The sequence below is a fragment of the Kryptolebias marmoratus genome, linkage group LG20 (genome assembly GCF_001649575.2).
Source record: "Kryptolebias marmoratus isolate JLee-2015 linkage group LG20, ASM164957v2, whole genome shotgun sequence".
Classification (NCBI taxonomy): domain Eukaryota; kingdom Metazoa; phylum Chordata; class Actinopteri; order Cyprinodontiformes; family Rivulidae; genus Kryptolebias; species Kryptolebias marmoratus.
The window spans coordinates 27,311,488-27,330,709 of record NC_051449.1 but is presented as its reverse complement, the minus strand read 5'-3'; the positions used below and the strand labels follow the sequence as shown (position 1 = coordinate 27,330,709).

The window sequence follows — 19,222 nt, the reverse complement described above, 5'->3', positions numbered from 1 at the left end:
TAGTGTTTCATTGTGAAGTTCTTAGTGTTTTATTGTGAAGTNCTTTGGCTTTTAACACACCGTGATTTTTGTCTTTCTTGGCACCTAAAACATACCTGCTGTGAACCCGTATGTGTATGTCTCTTTTTATCTATTTATCTGTTTATTTGTTTTATCTATTTCCTTTTTTACTGTTTTTTTTCTATCTATTGTACAGCACTTTGGCTACCCCTGTGGTTTTTAAAAATGTGCTATATAAATAAAGTTGATTGATTGATATGTAATAAAATGCTGCAGTTTGGATTTCAACAACAGAAGCATCCAATTTGAAATCAAGAAAACCTGCTATAAATTGACATTATGTTCTTTTTCAGCACAAAGACAACCTTAAAAAGAAACCACCACCAAAAAAACAAGCTTACACAGAGCCTCTGCCAGTTGTTCAATAATTCCCCTGCATTACAGGTTTCAACTATAATCATTTCAGATGATTGTTTCCAGTCAAACAGGTTTGCATACACTGCACCACACTCCTTGACACAATTACTAATCACACTGGTAAAATCAAATCAAACAATCAATTCAAATCAAACAAGACATGCAATATTGGAAAGTACTTTTTTATGGCTGTGGTGGCTTGGTGGTCGGCGCTGTGGTCTCATCATCCTGATGTTGCAGGTTTGAGCCCAGTAACCGAGGGTGTGAAACAAGCCAGCTGTCAATCATTATGTACCACAAAATACATTAAATGATCAAGGCTGTGAAAAGTTAGCCCTTTGGAAAGACTCTGGGATTTTCTTGAGCACCAGTATTTTTGTAAATTTCACAAAATGTGATATGATATTTTAAATGTTTTTATTAGGTATTTTAACATTTTTACTGTAAACACCAGGGAGGGCTTAACCCTACTAGCCCACTCTTAACAGCCATCCCTTCTTGTTTCCCTAATTCAATTCTGACATGATAAACTGATAGATGGACAACATTGTTAGAGCACAAGGCATAGTGGTTGTTAGTTCTTTGTATAAAGTTGCACAAATTAGAATGAACGAAGCCCAGTAGGTCCTTGTAAACTAGAATCATCCATTGTGTGTATGAACTCAGAGAAGACCAGTCAGATTTAGCATACCACTCACAGTGACAAGTGAGGCAGCTGTAACCAGTGACAAAACTCAGGGCACTGTGGTAGACCGTGTCCAAGGACTGGAGACATTTGGATGGGTTGTTCATGTACAGCACATCACCACATAAAGGTAGCTGATAGTAAGAACTTCCTAACTCTGAGTGAGAAACAAGATTTTTTTCTATGATACAAACAAGTTTTGGCTTGGCTACTAAATTAGCAATGGGAGCTTTAAGCTCTTGAACTCTAGGGATGTGAGAATTGGAGACAATATCAGAAAAAATGTTTCAATCTAGCAGCTAAATAATGTACATGTGTGACAAAGCAGGTCTACCACAAACCCAAAAGAATAATGACCTTGAGCTCAATTATTTGCTATTGTGCTTGCAAGATAAATTTGTTGCAAAATTAATTAATAATAATTTTAAAAGAAACCTCACCAACGGAATTGGATGTCTCAGGCAAATGCTTGTTACTTTGGACATTTCTCTGGGTGTCTGTTGTGTTTCTCACCCAGATACTGAGCAAAGACATAGTACTTTCAGATGAACAGTCAAAACCCCATTCTTCTTGATCTAGAACACTGTGGTCAAACAACCAGATGCTTTTAGATGTTCCAAAATCTAAACGTATGAGTCAAGGCAATCACGTTATTGTCAAGGTGATCACAGTTTAATGGAATAATTTACCTCTCTATATAAGATCTGCACAGACCTTAGATAACTTTAAGATGCTGTTAAATATCCACTTCTACTCACTGAAGTAGAGATTGACATCTTGTTCTATCTGTACTTTTCACAAGTTTCTGTGGAATGGTTTTACTGCATTTCTATCTTTTGAGATTTTTTTTACAATTCTTTGTATTGCCATTTTTGTTGCACAGCACTTTAAAGCAGCCTTTGTTGTGTATAAAGTAAAATGGCATTGATATTAACAGTGAGTTTGGTAATTCCAGTTGATTTTCTTAGACTGTGGTGTACCCAAAGAACAATGAGCTACTAAACTAATAAATTATACATTTTTATACCCAATGTCTACTTACTTCAAAATTGAAAACCAGTCTGGCCCAAAGTGTCAGGGTCTGGAGTTGGATTGTTTGGCTGCTGCTTACAGTTTATATCCAGGAGGTGCTGTTCAGGCTTCAGGAGGTGCCAGCAACAGGTGCAACCTATTATCCAGTCATCAGAGGAGGCTTAAAAGAACCACCCTGTCAGCAGTTCCTCATCGGAGTGTTTCATACGTATAGTACGTTAGTTACCACCCTGACCAAGTTATTTCCTGATCTTGCTCATGCATCTTGTCTTGTTTTTGACCTTAGGTGTTTCTGGCACTTACACCTGTCTGGATCTAGCCAAGGAACTCAGTCGAGAGCTTTACCCTCGTCCACAAGACTTTCTGCTGAACCTTTGGATAACTTACCTTGACCGAACGCTGTTCGCCCTCCCACGCCATCAATCCTCGGACTCTCAAAGCTCCAAGACAAACTCCCTCCTGGCTGAACCATGCTTTCCATCGGTAAGCCGATCAATAACCAGCAGATCAAGTAACACTAACAACCTCATCCTAACCTGCCTCTCCTGTACAGTGATTATCCAGCTCTGGATTTCCAGTGGCCGACCGACCACCTGAATCTTAAAATAAAACCTTTAACTTATATTGTTCTCTTGTGAGTGTGTTCTGCATGTGGGCTAAATCATTAGCTAAAATCATGACACAAAGGGCAGTCCTTTGACCAGAAACCTCCAACCCTGGCTTCCAAGGAATCAGAAAGGAGCTTTGACTGATCTCAAATACTAACATTGAAAATGTTGTTGGTGTTGCCAACTGCTTTTGGCCCAATACAAAAATTTGTAGCTAGAAAATTATTTTTATTTTACGTGGAATAACTGTTCATCCTCTTTATGCCACTTATTAGTAGTTTTGGCAAAAAGGCAATGTGTTTAGAAGGGTTACCCAGACATCCATCTCCCTTGCAATACACTCCAGCTCATCTTAGGGGATCCCAAGGTGGTCCCAGGCCAGAAAGAAGATGTAATCCCTCCAGCGAGTTCTGAGTCTCCCAGTGGGATGTGCCGGGAAAAGCTTCAAAAGGAGGAGGCCTGATCAGACCCATCATGAAGAGGAGCAGTGGTTTTACTCCGAGCTCCGCCCAGATGATGGAGTACCTTCCTTATCTCTAAGGCTGGGCCTGTCCACCTTACAAAGAAAGCTCATCACCAATCCCACTTCACCCTACTATTACTTATGAACAAGACCCTATGATACTTGAACCTCCCTGATTGAGGCAGAGACTCAGCAGGAGAATTTTACCGTTTTCTGGTCGAGAACCATGGCCTCAGACGTAAAGGAGCTGTGGTATAACTTTTACTGCCCACACTTTTCATATCACTTTTAAAGAGCATCAGCGTTTTGTATATTACCACTAAATGTTGCATTAGTACCTCAGTTTTTGTTGGCATTAATGCATAGAAATGGAAGGTTATGAACAGGTAAACCATCAGTGATCTGTGGTTTGTTAAGTATTAGTTATATTGGTAAAATGTAAAGTTCTGTGGTTTGAAGAAAAGCTAAACATCCATTGAGCTTTCAACTTAGAGCAGGATGCATAAGTATTGATCCAACATTCTTCAGCATTCTCATTGAGTCAGGCTACAAATTAAAGTTAGAGCAGAATCGGGCTTCAAACAGCACTTTAAGTAACTGATCAGTGAAAACCACAAATATGAAGTCTACAGTCCGACCTTTAACCCCCTCTGAAGTACTAGTTGACAAAATAATCCCCAAAACACAACAGCACAATAAAATCTTTCTTTTGTATACAGTTTTCTATGGGATAAAGTTCATGAACACATTAAATCAAACTTGAGGATAATTGTTTTGATGCGTACCTTTTGCTTAAGGTAAAACTTCAAGAAAATCCCAAGTTTAGAACTTTTAAGACTGACAGAGATCTGCAGGGGTGAAAACTATACAATTTAATTTATTTTATGTTAGAGTATTCTAAAAGCATGCTATCCATTTCCATTTTCTGTAAGCCGCAAATAACTAAATTAAATAAAATAATTAGAGGGATATTTTTTCTAAGGTGTTAAATCTTGCTTTTATCTTTTACTGTTACAAGTAAGGGAGCAATCTCTAACTCTTTTCTGCTTTTTTTGTTGGTCCATTTAAATTGATACTTTTTTCTATTCTCTTACTTTAATTTCCCACTCTACTATTTTTGTTGCAGACTTGGTGGCTTCCTTGAGTGTAAGTTGTTAGGAGGTCACTTCAGGTCAATGCCTTGGGATGAGGCTTTCTTCTCCTTGGCCTAACAACAGAAAAACAAAAAATAAAACTAAACAAGATGAACACATATGTTTACAACTCAAAGAAATTTCAGTACCTGTAAAAAGTATTTACTCACTTGAATATTTTTTTTACGCTTTTATTGCTGTCCTAAATCAGTCATGGTCAATATAGATTGGCCTTTTGGACAATAAATAAATAAAAAATAGCCCTTCAATGACAAAGTTAAATCAACTTTCTACAAAAAATTATTAAATAAATTTCATTTGAGAAATATTTCTAAATTGAGAGCAATGTTATCCATACCTGACCTGGAGATAATTATTCATGCTTTTATTTCTTCTCATTTAGATTATTTTAATTGTTTTAACAAATCTGTTGTTGCTCATCTCAAAGTCAAAGTAAAAGTGAACTTTATTGTCAGACTATGCAACAGTACATTACATAGAAGACTGAATTGTATTTCCCCAAACTCCAAATGTGCAACAGATACTAAAACACTAAGTATAGACATAGCTAAATTGACACCTATCTAAGTACAAGACTAAGTATAAGACATATAGTGCAGAAATGAATATCAGTAACAAAAAAGCAACACAGCAAATAGAATACGGTGAGCGCCTATTCCAGACTATCCAGTGTTACTAAGTGGTCAGTTCAGTATGTTACTATAGTGCAGTAATCCTGAGTTCAGCAACAACATGTGCAAGGTATGTGACAAAGTGCAGAGTAGCAGCATCGGCATGAATGGGATGTAACAGTTTTGTGGTGATTTGGCTTTTTTCTGGATTTTGTTTGTTTTATTTTTATTTTAGTTCTTTGTTTTGTGTTTTTATTTTGTTTCTTTTCTGTTATTTGGTTGTATGTGCCTTTTGTTTTTGTCTCATGTTCCCAGTTTCATTTTACTCTTCCCCAGTCACTCACTTGCCTGTCAGCCACGCCCATCTCATCTCTTTATCCCCAGTGTTAAAAACCTGGTCACTCTTTCCATACCTCGCTGGTCCATTGTTTGTTGTTAGTCTGATGTTTGTTTGTTGTTGCTTTGCTCCGTGTTCCTGTTTTCAGAGTTCTGTTCCGTTTATGTATTTTATTTTAGTTCTTGTCTGTTTTGCTGCCACGTCAGCTTTTGTTTTTGTTTGTTTCTTTAGTTTAATAAATTAATTTCTTTTATTTAAAATGAGTCTGCGCACTGGGTTCCTCTCCGTCAGATCCACGCAACATGACAAGTTTTATGCAAGAAATGTGCAGTGGTTTATGTGTTCAGCAGTCTGATGGGATATAAACAGTTCTGCGCAAGAAATGTGCAGTAGTTGGTCTATGGTATGTGTGTGTGTGTGTGTGTGTGTAAGGGGGGGTAGGTCCTTGTGTTCAGGAGTGTGTTCAGCAGTCTGATGGCCAGTTCTCCAGATCTCCAGTTGGTCCAGAACACTGTTGCAAGGCTTTTGACAGGAACTAAGAGGTCTCACATTACATAAAAACACCGGTTCTATCTTTTCTACATTGGCTACCTGTCGAAATTAAAATTAGTCTCTTTGTGAGGCCATCTCTGTTGATTCCTTTAAAAAGCAGCTTAAGACATTTTTATTCAGGCAAGCTTTAAGTTAAATGTTCTACTTTCTGTTTTTATCAGCTGTTCTTACCGTTTGTATTATATTAAACCTGTATCTGTATTGTTGTAAAGCACTTGGTGATTTTATCTATGAAAGGTGCAATATAATTAAAGTTTTCTTACTTACTTAAATAAAAATGTGTAATGTAAACAAGTGACATTACATTTTCACCTGCTTTAAAGTGACTGTCCTGATTCAACTCATAGAAAAGATTACTGGAAAGTACAATCTTCAGCAGATGAGATGGGAGAGGTTGCCTATTTTTTTGCAAGCAGCAACAGTTTCTCCTCCAGGATTTCCCTATATTTTGCAGCCTTCATTTTACTCTCTATTTTTAGAAACCGTCCAGGGCCGACTGCTAAGAAGCACTTGAAGATGTGAAGGCAATGTCCAAAGCTAGGCAGCCTTCTATGTGGTCATTGGGGGAAAAAATTGTCTGAAGGAAAGAGTTGTTGAAACTCAGTCACTTGTTATGAAGTGCAGACTGGGCTTATGTGTTTATCATTTTTATCACTGGGTGGCAAATTACTATTGTGAGAGATTTTTTTTAATGACATATTAAAAATGGTACAATATTGCCCATCTCTAGCTACTATCACACTATATTTTAGCTCAAATTATGTAAAACTGACTGAGCCATTTTTGTGGTTTTAAGGTCAGTTGGCTGTGTCAGCCATCTTGAATATGGTTTACTTCAAAGTTCATCAGTTATAGAGGCATGTGTAATGATTACTTTCTGAGAGGTTTGTTGAAATTTATTCAGTGGTTTATGGGATACTGTATTTTTGTAGCAGACACACAAACACATTTACATTTGCTAACTGAAAAAGCTTCTCCATTATACTATAAACTGAAAACACAGATGTTAAAATACAGTGGCAAACTAAAAAAAGAGTCAGTTTACTTTTAACTACTGCAAAAGAGAGACTAAATGTTATTTTTTATTTTTTAATGAAGGCTAACTGTATTTAAGCATCAGAAAAGTATTTGTCATCCGTATAGCTTTATGGTGTTCAACTTACCCTAAGAGATGGTCGAGGAGGCCTGACAGGTCTAACTGGAGGCGCTGGCTCAGGTAGTGTGTTTTCCTGTCTTCTGTCCAAGGGCTCAAGGTCATCAGCAATATCAGGACAACCAATATATCCTCCGGCACCAAAGACTAATCCCAAATCACCTTCTAAAAGACTCTGACTGTTTGGAGTGTTGGATATAAACAAGCCCTGGTTAGCTGACATGTTGCTGATGGTCTTATCAAATCTGTCAGTGGTAACATTGGTTGTGATGTTGACAAGACATATATTTGTGTTGCTGGGTTCCAATCCCATTAGATTTTCTGATCCCAGATCACTCTCTGAGCTGTTATTAGTGGAACTTAGATTGGCTTCTGCTTCAACAATGCATTGTTTTTTTCCTTCAGAGAGATTTTCCATATTGAAAAAGTCTAGGGACTCCTGGTTATCATGCACATCTACATCTAGCTGCTCCTGATTTTTATTGCTACTGAGATCCTGACTGTCCTTGTAATCATGATTATTTGATCTGAGTAGATCCTTATTTTCTTTGTTGCTATAAGCCAAAGGTTCTTGTTTTTTGTATCTATCTAAAGCGAGCACTTCTTGGTTTTCAGGTAGGGAGAAGCCCAACAGTTCCTGATTAACATGGTCACAAGTTTCCAGTACTTCTTGGTTATCATAGCTACTAAGTTGAAGTAATTTTTCATGGCTGATATGGGAACAGGACTCCACCACTTCTTGGTTTTCATGACTAATAAATTTTGGGAGTTCCTGGTTTTTATCAATAGCCAGCTCCCTGTTGTCATGGTTAAATGGCTCTGTCATTTCTTGGTTTCCATGGTTTCTGTAATATGGCAGTTTCTGAAAATTATGGTCACAATGTTGAAACACTTCTTGGTTTTCACAAGTGTGAGGCTTTAGTATTTCCTGATTGGCATAGTTAAAATTCTCCATTTGCTCATTATTTTCATAGGTGCAAAGGCCCATTGCCTCCAAGTTATCATGGCCGCAAAGGTCAAGTACCTCCTGATTCTCTTCCTCAGGACTGAGCTTAAAGCCATAAGGATCTGAGTCACGTACCATCTGAGAGGCAGTGATGTCAAACCCATAAGGATCAAAGTTCAGTTCATGTGGTGGAGAAGAGGTGGCTTCAGGATCAGAGATCATGACATTTTCAATTGATTTGGGGCTCAATTCAGCTTCATCTGGGTCTAGAAAGGAACGGTGAGAATGTTCTGGACTGAGTTTAAACCCGTAAGGGTCAAAGGAAGGCTGGCTGCTTGGTTTATAGTTTAACAACTCAAAGTTGTTTTGATCTGAGTCAGACTGAACAACAAGGTTCTGAGAATCAAGTGAGTTCTGGGGAGTTGCAGGGTTTTGAGGATTCTTTTTGATATCGCTAACTCCTTTTGCTGTCTTACTGGAGCTTGAGTCACTGGGGAAAGTTTGATTTATGCCATCTGTCCAATTGGTTTCCAACTGTAAATGTGCACTGTGCTGATGGCAAACTTGAGCTGGGCCAGAACTCAGACCTAGAAGAAAAAAAAAAAAGTCTTAGTGGAACAAGAAGAAAATACAACACTTGCAGAACTTAAACTATGACATTGTTAGTGAAGTAATGAGACACTTATCTCATGAAATGAGATTTTAGCAATATTTTTAGGAACAAAGCATTTACAACATATTCAGTGAACTGGGGTCTCATTTATAAAAGATTGCATAGGATCAATGCATACACAAACCAATAAGCAATTTTTCTTTAAAAATCACACCTGAACCTAAAAGTTTGCGCACAAGGTCCTGCCTCAGGTTCTGCCTTCCACATGCCCGCATTTAACCATATATGAATTTAATTGAGCCAGTTGATCAACGTTATTTCATGGGTACCAATGGCAACCACAGAGAAAGGAGTGAAGAAACTAAATTTTAATAAGGCAGAAATCGATGTGATGGTGAATGAGGTGGAGAACAGAAAAAATATCATTTTTGGGAGCCACAGTAGTGGCATTACAAATAAAAGGAAGCGTTGTGAGCGGTAAGACGTCAATACCACTGTTAGTTCAGTGAGTGGGACAGAGAGGACTGGGACCAAGATGAAGAATAAGTGGTCAGATTTGAGGGTGGAAGCAAAAAAATGACTAAACGGCCACCGCCAGAGTACAGGTGGGGATAAGGGAGTACCTGAACTGACACCTTTTGAAAGAAGGATGGCAGGTGTCATGCCGAAAACTGATTGGGCGTGCAACAACGACAGACTGTACATGACCTCCTAAGGTCTCAATAAAACTGTGCTTTAATGAAAACCTTTGAACTTGGAGAGGTCAAATTCATTTTTCACAAAGGGGTAAAATTAAAAACCTAATCAAAGGCAAACCTTTTACCCAAGTTTTTTACAACAGAATTGTCCATGTTTTCAGACTTCCTATGCACAAATATTTAATACATATATTTATATTGTATATAGAAAATATATAGAAATTACTTTTCCCAATGGTTTTTATTTATCAGTCAGGGCAAACCGTTAACTGGAAGTGTTTTAATTAAAATACTTTTATTGCTGATTCAGCATTCAGTTTTTTTCATGATTCATTACCACTTCCATATATTTATTGCAGTCTAACTACTGACTGTCATGGCGGCTGGTGGTGATATTTGTAGGGTGTGCTAACAGAGATATAATAAAATGCTGTAGTTTGGATTTCAACAGTAGCATCCAATTGGAAATAAAGAAGACCTATAAATTGACAGTATGTCCTTTTTTTAGCACAAAGACAACCATAAAATAAACAACCACCAAAAACCAAGCTTACACAGTCTCTGTCAATTGTCCAATAATTCCCCTACATTAAGAGTTTCACCTATAATTATTAATTTAGATTATTTTTTTTCAACCCGGAGATACATTAAGGTCTCTTCAATTCTTTCAACTTCCTTCAAAACATTGTTCTCCTAAAGGTTTTATTTTATTGTTCCTACTTACTTACCACGAGCACTTACAGCTAATGTTTTGCTACTTTTAGCATTTAGCTAGCTTTTTGCTTCTTTTAGGTAGCATTTTGCTAGTTTTACTTTTCAGCTAGAGTATTTACTGTCAGTTTTAAACTAGCATTTTGTTATTTTTACCCTTTAGCCAGAGTTTTGCTACTTCTAGTTTTTAACTATCATTTTGCCCCATTTGACTTTTAGCTAACGTTCTGCTACTTTAAGTGTTGACAATTCTTCTTTAGTAAATTTTAACAGTCATTCACAGGGCTCTCAAGTTTTGATCTGAGCTTGGAGTGAGATTTTGAGCTGTTAGAAGTGGTTAGATGACGTCATCACCTAATTTGCATATTTGGTAATATTGATCAGGCTGTAGGAGAGAAGAATATCAACGGTGGCAAGACAAAAAATGAGTAAAAACACTCAAAATATGTTTAGAACTACAAATTAACTTTATGAAATACTTTTATAACTTTATTGCTTTGCCTGATCCCACACTACATAAATTAATTTCTTAGAATATCAAATTGAACCAAAAGACAGTTTTGTGTCGTGGAATTGCCAGCTCTACATTCAACCCTCCTCTTTTATTCAGAGTTGGAACCACAAGGATTTATACCAGCGTGACAGAGTCATTGAAAAAAACAATACATTCAAAATTATATTTACATTATATTTACATCCCGCTTTGTAATCTAGGGCGGGATCAGCGGCATCACACAAATAATTCATTTGCAAAGTGGACATGCAGAGGTGCAACTACCTACTTTCTGAGGGGTATGCAGACACATTATACCCCCCCCCCCCTTTTTTTTTTTTCCTTTTACCTGTTTACGTGAATACATTTTTTTTATTCATGGACTTATAACATATAATACCCGATATAGGGTATGGCCCATCAGAACATCTCTGTGGGTCATTCTCAACCACGAACTGCCTCAATGAGTCCCCCACTTCCTGGGGTGAAGGCCATTCAGATGGATCTTCTGAGTAGGGTCTTGCCCCAACCCTCTCCTCTGCACCTCTCTGTTCCTCTCCCTCATCATCATCATCTTCACACCTCTTGTCCACTTTCTCCTCTGTGGTGTTGGTCTTGACATGTCTGCCTGCACTATTTTTCCCAAACTGACACAGTGGTGCTCAGCAGAAATTCAAACATTCCTCGGCATCTAGGTTTTTGTGGCCTCACTAGCTGAATTATTCCTACCTGATATCATCTCTGGTCTCCTCTACAGCAGCTGGTCACTGACCTCATGTCTGTCTCCTTCATTCCTTACTTGTGTTTTTCTCCTCTAAGTCATAAAGTCAAGCAAGTATTATTAATTAGCTTTGAATAAATTACACACCTTGCTAATGCACATTTTTAATATAAACAATATTTAAATTGAAATCCTTTGGTATTAAGTGGCTGTTTCTACACTTCCAGCTAACATTAGTCCAACCTGTCTCCTTCTCCTGTCTGTCCTGATTCTTTCTCTCCANATCCTCTCAGCTGTTATATTGTAAATACTGATCAGTAAACAGCAGTAACTTGTTATTTATTAGTAATTAGTTGCTTTAGCCAACCTGAACATTTCCAGGCCTCCTCTTAAAGCTCAGACAGAACTTCCTGCTGTCTTTCAACCACTTTGAAAAGCTTTCTTTCATGCCTACATTTTTATCTTTCTGCCTCTCCATCTTTAGCTCTCTGTCATCAGATGACAACACGACTCACACGAAAACAATTGTGTTCGAGGGAGCGCGCGGGAGCGCCACTGTGGACACAGAGTGGAGCGGGTCTCCTCTCTGCTGTGAGATTGACAGCTGTCAGTGCTTGGGGAAGTAGGCGGGGCTTAGGTACGCTGCAGAATGAGTGCTTTCTCACATTTAGCCACCAAAGTCACTAGATTTGTCGCTTTAAAAAAATGCTAGAGGGATCTGAAAACTTGCTAAATATAGTGTTAAAGTGACAAAAAGGCCGCTTGCGTATGTGTTTTTTTTTTGCGTGAGAAATACAAAGTGTGGCGTGTGAGCGTGTGCACTTCACGAAATGCGTGTGTCATACGGTCAATGCGTGAGACTTGAGAGCCCTGGTCATTCAGCACATCTCATCTTAAGAGGTTGTAAGTTACACTGTGAATTCTTCATTAACTCTGGTCTGTTTTAAAGAATTATGCAACGGAGACTTTTCCTCTCAGCACTGAGCTGCAGGGAGTGTGGGGGAAGCTGGTTTCATAACAAGGTTTGAGGGATGTGATCCCATGGACACATCTTCAGTGCAAATTTCATCAGAAAATGCCATGCTGACTGATACTTGATAATGTTTTCCAGGATGCTGGCGTTGGATGTTCGCCGCTTCTCCTCTCGCTCCTCCGCGTAAATCAGGTCACATCGTGTGACTTAAGTTGCTCTGCTGTCATTTTCTTTGTCTTTGGATTCTTTTCTGCTCCGTCAAGTTATGCTGTGGATTTTATTACACTGCTTGAAGACTTGCTGTGGAACCGTGAGTCTGCTGTTAGCTGTTAGCTCGCTACTAGCCCCTCCCGGCCGGACTGCCTCGTCGATGATGTCCTACTCCGCCTCCCAGCTGCTCAAACTCAACCACCGTTCTGCCCCTCCTTGTGTTTCCATCCTCTTGCGAAGACCTCGCTATGTTCACAGAGGCTCTCGGAGGAACTTTGTTTACTTTCGGCAGGCTGGGCCCGGCTCCACGGCTTCCTTTTGGTCTGCCGGACGTACTGCACATCCAATACGTCATCAGAGCGCTGCACCTGTAGTCCCTGATATGGTAGGCGGTGCATGTCGCCCGAAGAGGCAGCAAAAACGTGGAGTGGATTCCAGTGTGTTGAGACCTTTGCAAAAGGCTTCTATCCCAGCTAGTGTTAAGATGGAACTTTTCAATGTGCAATCCTTATCCAACAAATCTTGTCTGATCCATGATCACATCCTGGAGAAAAACTTGGACCTCATGTGCCAAACGGAGACTTGGCACAAACCGGATGTTTACTGTTCTCTGAATGAAGCCTGTCCCTCAGGTTATAGCTACTTGCAGAGGGCCCGTCGCTCAGGCCGCGGCGGTGGTCTGGCTGTTATCTATCGCAGTAACCTAAAACTGTCTCAGCTGGCTCTTCAGGACTTCTCCTCCTTTGAATGTTTGGCTTTTAATCTTAAAGCCCCGTTCCAGGCGAATATTACTTTGCTTTACAGGCCTCCGAAACCACGTTTTATTTCTTTCAGAGATGCATGACCTTCTCACTTCTTTCTGTGCCTGTTCCGTGAAAAATGTTATTCTTGGAGATTTAAATATTCGCATTGATGACTCATTTTCTCCTTTGGTGGCAGATTTTAAGTTTCTCTTGGACTCGCTTAATCTCATTCAGCATGTTGATGCCCCCACTCACAACAGGGGACACATTCTGGACTTAGTGATCACGGACACTATAAGCATTAGCAACTTATCTGTTTATGATCTGGGTGTTTCTGACCATAGTTTCATCTCATTAGACATTCCCTCAAGTTTGTCTGTTCCGGACGCAAAACGTTTTATTCAGTTCCATGATCTGAAAAACATCTTCCCTGAGGCTCTGTCCTCTGACCTTCACGCTTTGTCTACTATTAATCACCTATCAGTAAGTGATTCTGTGGACTATTACAATCAATCTCTCTAGGAGCTTTTGGACCTCCATGCTCCTCTTAAGTCGAGACTGGTGTCTTTTTCCCGTTCAGCCCCTTGGCATACTAATGAGTTGCGGAATATGAAAACCGCTGGTCGTGCCATCGCGAGACGTGTAAAAAAAATGAGGTCTCTCTGTTCATAAACAGGCATACAGGGAACATCAGAAAGCATATGCTTTTTCCCTCAGGAAAGCGCGGTCTCAGTACTATTCCAACATTATCAATATCTGTCCGGAAACTCTAAACTGCTATTTTCTACAATACATCACCTCCTTAATCCCCACAAACAAATCTATGCTGAAGATATGACTCAACAATGCAATCTGTTTCTGTCATTTTTCAAAAACAAGGTAAATTCGATCAGATCTCAGTTTCCTCTCCGATCTCCGATTGGCCTCTACTTCTGTGTCTTTTGATGACGTTGCTCAAAGCGAGGTACAGACGTGCCTTAAGGGAATGAAACCCTCTTTCTGTGCACTTGATCCTTTTCCCTCCTCGCTTATAAAATCAAATTGCACTGCGATAAGCCCATTAATTACTCAAATTATAAATAAAATCACTGAAATCCGGCCATGTCCCTCTGTCTCTTAAAACTGCCATCATCAAACCCCTTCTAAAAAAACCCACTCTGGATCCTGATTCCTTTTCCAATTATCATCCTATTTCACATCTTCCTTTTCTTTCTAAAGTGCTGGAAAAGGCAGTTGCTGCCCAACTCCAGCGCCACCTTCAAAAAAATTCTCTGTATGACAAATTTCAATTTGGGTTCCGTCCTGCTCATAGTATTGAGACTGCCCTGCTAAGAGTTACAAATGATGTTCTCATGGCTGCTGATACTGGCTGCACTTCCATTCTTGTCCTCCTTGATCCCACTGCTGCATTTGACACTGTGGACCATAACATTCTCCTACATTGTCTGCATGTGGAAGTCGGTCTCGATGAATCTGTCCTGGATTGGTTTCAATCTTTTCTTTCTAATAGGCTGGAATGTGTCTGCCTTGGCAACTCCAAGTCCCAGGCCGTTAGTGTGTCCTGTGGTGTCCCGCAGGGGTCAGTTCTAGGGCCTATGCTTTTCTCTCTTTACTTGCTGCATTAAGGTAAAATCATTAATCGGCATAATACTTCATTTCACTGTTATGCAGACGATTTGCAACTTTACATTAGAACGGGATCATCTTCTATTTCACCTCCACTTACTGCGCTAACGTCCTGCCTGAAGGAGATTAAGACAAGACATTCCCATTTCCTCCGTTGTTACAAACCTTGGAGTTCAAATGGACTCCCATCTCACATTTGAAAATCACATTAAGCACCTGTTTAAAACCTGTTTTTTTCACCTTTGCAATATTTCTAAAATTTGTTCATCTCTCTCCCGTTCTGATGCTGAGACCTTTGTCTCCTCCAGGCTCGACTACTGTAACTCGCTGTTTATTGGAGCCCACAAAAAACACCTTCAGAAGATTCAGTACATTCAAAACAGTGCTGCCAGGATCCTAGTGAGAGCTCGTAAATTTGATCACATCACTCCTACTCTTTACGAGCTTCACTGGCTTCCTGTAACTTACAGGATTCAGTATAAAATTACACTTATCACCCATCACTGTCTATATGGAACCTCACCGGATTATCTGAAGGACCTCCTTACTTCACATTCAACTTCTAGACCCCTACGATCCCAAGCCTGCAATCTTCTCCACCTTCCTCGATCAAGANGGGACTATTTGAGACCCCCGCAGCTATTGTCCGATTTTAAAACTGGCTTGAAAACTTTCCTTTTTAGACAAGCCTACTCCACTTTTAAATGACAGTCTTTTTATTGTTTTTGATTGTTGATTTTATGTTTTTAGATGTACCATGTAGCACTTTGAGATTCCACTTTTAAATGACAGTCTTTTTATTGTTTTTGATTGTTGATTTTATGTTTTTAGATGTACCATGTAGCACTTTGAGATTTTTATTAATGAAAAGTGAATTATAAATTAAATTGATTATTATTATTATTATTATTATTATTATTATTATTATGTTTTGCAAGACAGTTTTTTAACTTGACAAAAAAATCTTGCAACATTTTAATCTTGCAAGATTTCATTGTATTCCTAAGCATTGCAATCAAAACTATGATATTTTTAACAGCTACAATTCTGTATACAAAATCATTTAGAATATTGCAGGTTTTAGATAATAAATGTCAGTTGCAAAACTTAAAGCTTTTTAAAACTGTAGACGGGTTAATATCTAAAATTACTCAGTTGGACCTAAGATCTTCATGTTTAACAGATTTAAGTATGCATTACTGTACCTTTTTCCTCTGCCTCAGTAGCCTTGTCTGCCAGTGATCCAATACTGTGTTCCTCTATGTCAGAAGGAGGGGACATAGGACAGAGATCAAGCTCATAACCATTAGGGTCTGATTCTACAGAATACTGACCCTGAGACTTCCAGCTGTGTCTCAGCTCAGGCACGTGCTCTTCTGATGAGCTTTGTATGGGTTTAAATCCGCAGGAATCATGTCCAACATCAATGGTGTCCAAGTCTTCTCTGCTGTAACTGATCTCTATGTCACTGTCTTCATCTGGAAATTCTGACTCAAAGCACTGAGTTCCTGTTGAGGCTTTGTTTTCAGCACAGGACAGACTAATGTCTTCATCCTCACCAACATTTCCAGCTGCCTCATTAGATTCCACAGCTGTCTCTGGAAACAAAATATCTGCCGCAAAGGGGTTGCTGCCTTTGAAAGGGTCTGAAGCAAATCCATCTGGAAAAACATAGTTACCAAATGCTATATACTTCAGGTGGACTTTTGAAGCGGCATTAATCATGAAAGTGTGAACCAAAGAAAGCCAGATTCTGCAAAAGCTAATCATATTTACAAGAAAGCACGAAGATAATTACCCACCAGATGAGTCAGTTTTAGTAAATAGGTCTTCATTGAAGAGATCATCTACAAATAAAATACAACAAAAATGTTTTTGCTTTAGAACATATCAGTACATGGTTCAGATATTCAGTTAACTGTTAAATAACAAAATTATGCAGTTTAATTCAGCTAATGCTTACCAGAACTATCACATAAATTTGAACTCATACTGGCAGAGTGTACACTGGCACTTCTTTTGTTACTTGTTACTTTTAATTAATACTTTTTAAAAATCCATATTACTTGCTGCTTTTAATGCCAGAGTTTTAATCTATATCATCTCATATGAGGAGACACAGCGGAACAGTGGTTAGAGCTGTTGGCTCACAGCAAAATGATTGCAGGTTCGATTCCCGGCCTGAGGCCTTTTTGTGTGAAGTTTGCATGTTCTACTCATGCATGTGTGGGTTTTCTCTAGGTACTCCAGTTTCCTCTCATTGACCAAGAACATGTATTGGTAACTTTAAATTGTCCCTACCTGTGACTGAGAGCGTGAATGGTTGTTTGTCTCATTTGTGTCTATGTGGCTCTGTGATGGACTTGCTATCTTACCAGGTTTTACCCTACCTTTTGCATAGTGACCTCTGGAGTTAGGCAACAACACCCCACAAAAATAATACCCACTTTTTCAGAAATGAAAAAGCAAAGAGCTATATGTGGCTCTTTGTTTTTTTAGAAGCAGTCCTTTGTAGCTTTGACACAAAATAACTTATAAAATATTATTTATGTTTATATTGACAATAGAAAAGCCTTATTTCAGCAGTTTTCTTCAACATGTGAGTACAATTTATGAAATAGAATTATACTAATATAATGAGGGAAAAATGTTTTATCTGTTTTTACTAATAGTTTGTTAGCCTGTTAGACATTTCATTAATACAATGTTCAGACACAGTCTTTCTCTGAACTCCACCTGAAAGTTAAACATTTTTAACACTTCAGAGGTTTGCTGCTATAAGGGGAAAACAGAAAGTGCTGCTTTAAACACCATGTTCTGCTACAGATCATCAAAAAAAGGCATTCTGCAAAAAAATAGCCAGCTCTTCGGTTAACACTGAAAATCAAAAGTGTAATTTGCCTTTGATATAAACGTGATAAAAGTTGCCTTTTGCTACAGGACATTCAGGAAGTAAATATCTAAAAAACTGGATAAATTTTAATATTCACAAAAATATCTTTTGGGATGCATTACATGATTTATTAGTTTAAAATGGCGCTGTGATAGACTTGGGACGTGTACAGGGTGTACCCCGCCTCTCACACAGTGACTGCTAGAAATAGGGACCAGCTCCCCGTGACCCAGAAAGGAGAAGCAGGTAGAGAAAATGGATTGAAGAATTAAAAGTTTAAAGTGGTTTACTTTTAATTTTCTAAAAAAGGCTTGCATAGTTTGGTGTTTAAATTTTATTAACAGTATTATACACAAAATCGCTTTGCCTTCCTCTGTTAAAATAACATGGAAAATGAGTTGTACTAATCTTATTTTCAACTTTCAAGCAAGTTTTGCAGTGCTAGACAAAGTTTATTTAGTAGGCTCCTGACCTGAAAAGCTCACATTCTATATTATGTTATTTACATGATTAAATAATATAAGGGATAAATAAAATTTTAAAAAAAATTATTGATTTAAAAATAAAAATAAAAAATTTAAAAAAATCAATGTCGTGCTTGCTCAGATTGTTTCCAGGTACAAGTTCAGAAGATAACTCTGTCAAGTCAGATCTAAGTAAAAACCCACAAACAGTGTAGTAAAACCAGTCTCAGCCTTCCTGCTGAGTGTGAGAGAGGTTGCAAAGATTTTGCGCAAACAGGAAAACAAACAAAAAAAACGAAACAAAAATAAAACAAACAAACAAAAAACACAAAAAACAAAAAAACAGAGCCCTGAGGAAGAAATCAAGGTATTTTCTTTTTAGCGCCACATCAGATACGCACCATCAGTCTGGCAGTGAGTAAATGGGTTGTCTTGGTAGAAGTCCAGTTGACTTAGGAGGTTTGGGTTAAAAGTACACACTTCCTCTCGCTTCTTGCAACCTGTGTTGTTGAGTTCTCTGTCCTCTGGGTCTTCATCTATGTCCGATCTGTCCATGTCCTGTTTACAGGCAGTACATCAGAATTTTAGGATTCACACCCAAACTACACATTTTGCATGAACAGTGATAAGTGCTTGTCTTGTTAAGCTGTTACAATAATATTAATAATAATTGTAATGAAAAAAACTGTAAATGTAGTACACCCAAAATAATTGTGTGACCACTTTTTGTTTGTTTAGCAAAATTATCTTTGTGTGTAACTTTGGATAGTTGTAATACAGTTTTGTCTGTGTGTATCAGGCGACTTTTTGTTTCAACCTTACAAAGCTGATAATGACGAATTACGAACCTTCTCCTACGTCTACAAATTGTTAAATACGTGTGCACGAGTCGCCCGATACACACAGACATCCATCCATCCATCCATCCATTCTCTTCCGCTTATCCGGGGTCGGGTCGCGGGGGCAGCAGCCTAAGCCTCCCCAGCCACTTGGGCCAGCTCCTCCGGGGGAATCCCAAGGCATTCCCAGGCCAGCCGAGAAAGATAGTCCCTCCAGCGTGTCCTGGGTCTTCCTCTGGGCCTCCTCCCGGTGGGACGTGCCCAGAACACCTCACCAGGG

At 38.7% G+C, this 19,222-nt stretch overlaps 1 protein-coding gene across 1 annotated transcript in view; it reads right to left on the bottom strand.

Annotated features, from left to right (window-relative positions):
• Positions 1-313: 313 nt before the first annotated feature.
• LOC108246690 overlaps positions 314-19,222 on the bottom strand; it is a 26,577-nt gene continuing 7,668 nt past the window's right edge. The window contains exons 2-6 of the mRNA XM_025010124.2: positions 18,505-18,661; positions 16,549-16,593; positions 15,952-16,407; positions 7,023-8,545; positions 314-4,412 (exon numbers count right to left, since the gene is read on the bottom strand). Of these exons, the coding sequence (XP_024865892.1) occupies positions 4,368-4,412; positions 7,023-8,545; positions 15,952-16,407; positions 16,549-16,593; positions 18,505-18,658 (2,223 nt within the window). The 5' untranslated portion in view covers positions 18,659-18,661 and the 3' untranslated portion in view covers positions 314-4,367. The remainder of the gene's footprint in view (positions 4,413-7,022; positions 8,546-15,951; positions 16,408-16,548; positions 16,594-18,504; positions 18,662-19,222) is intronic.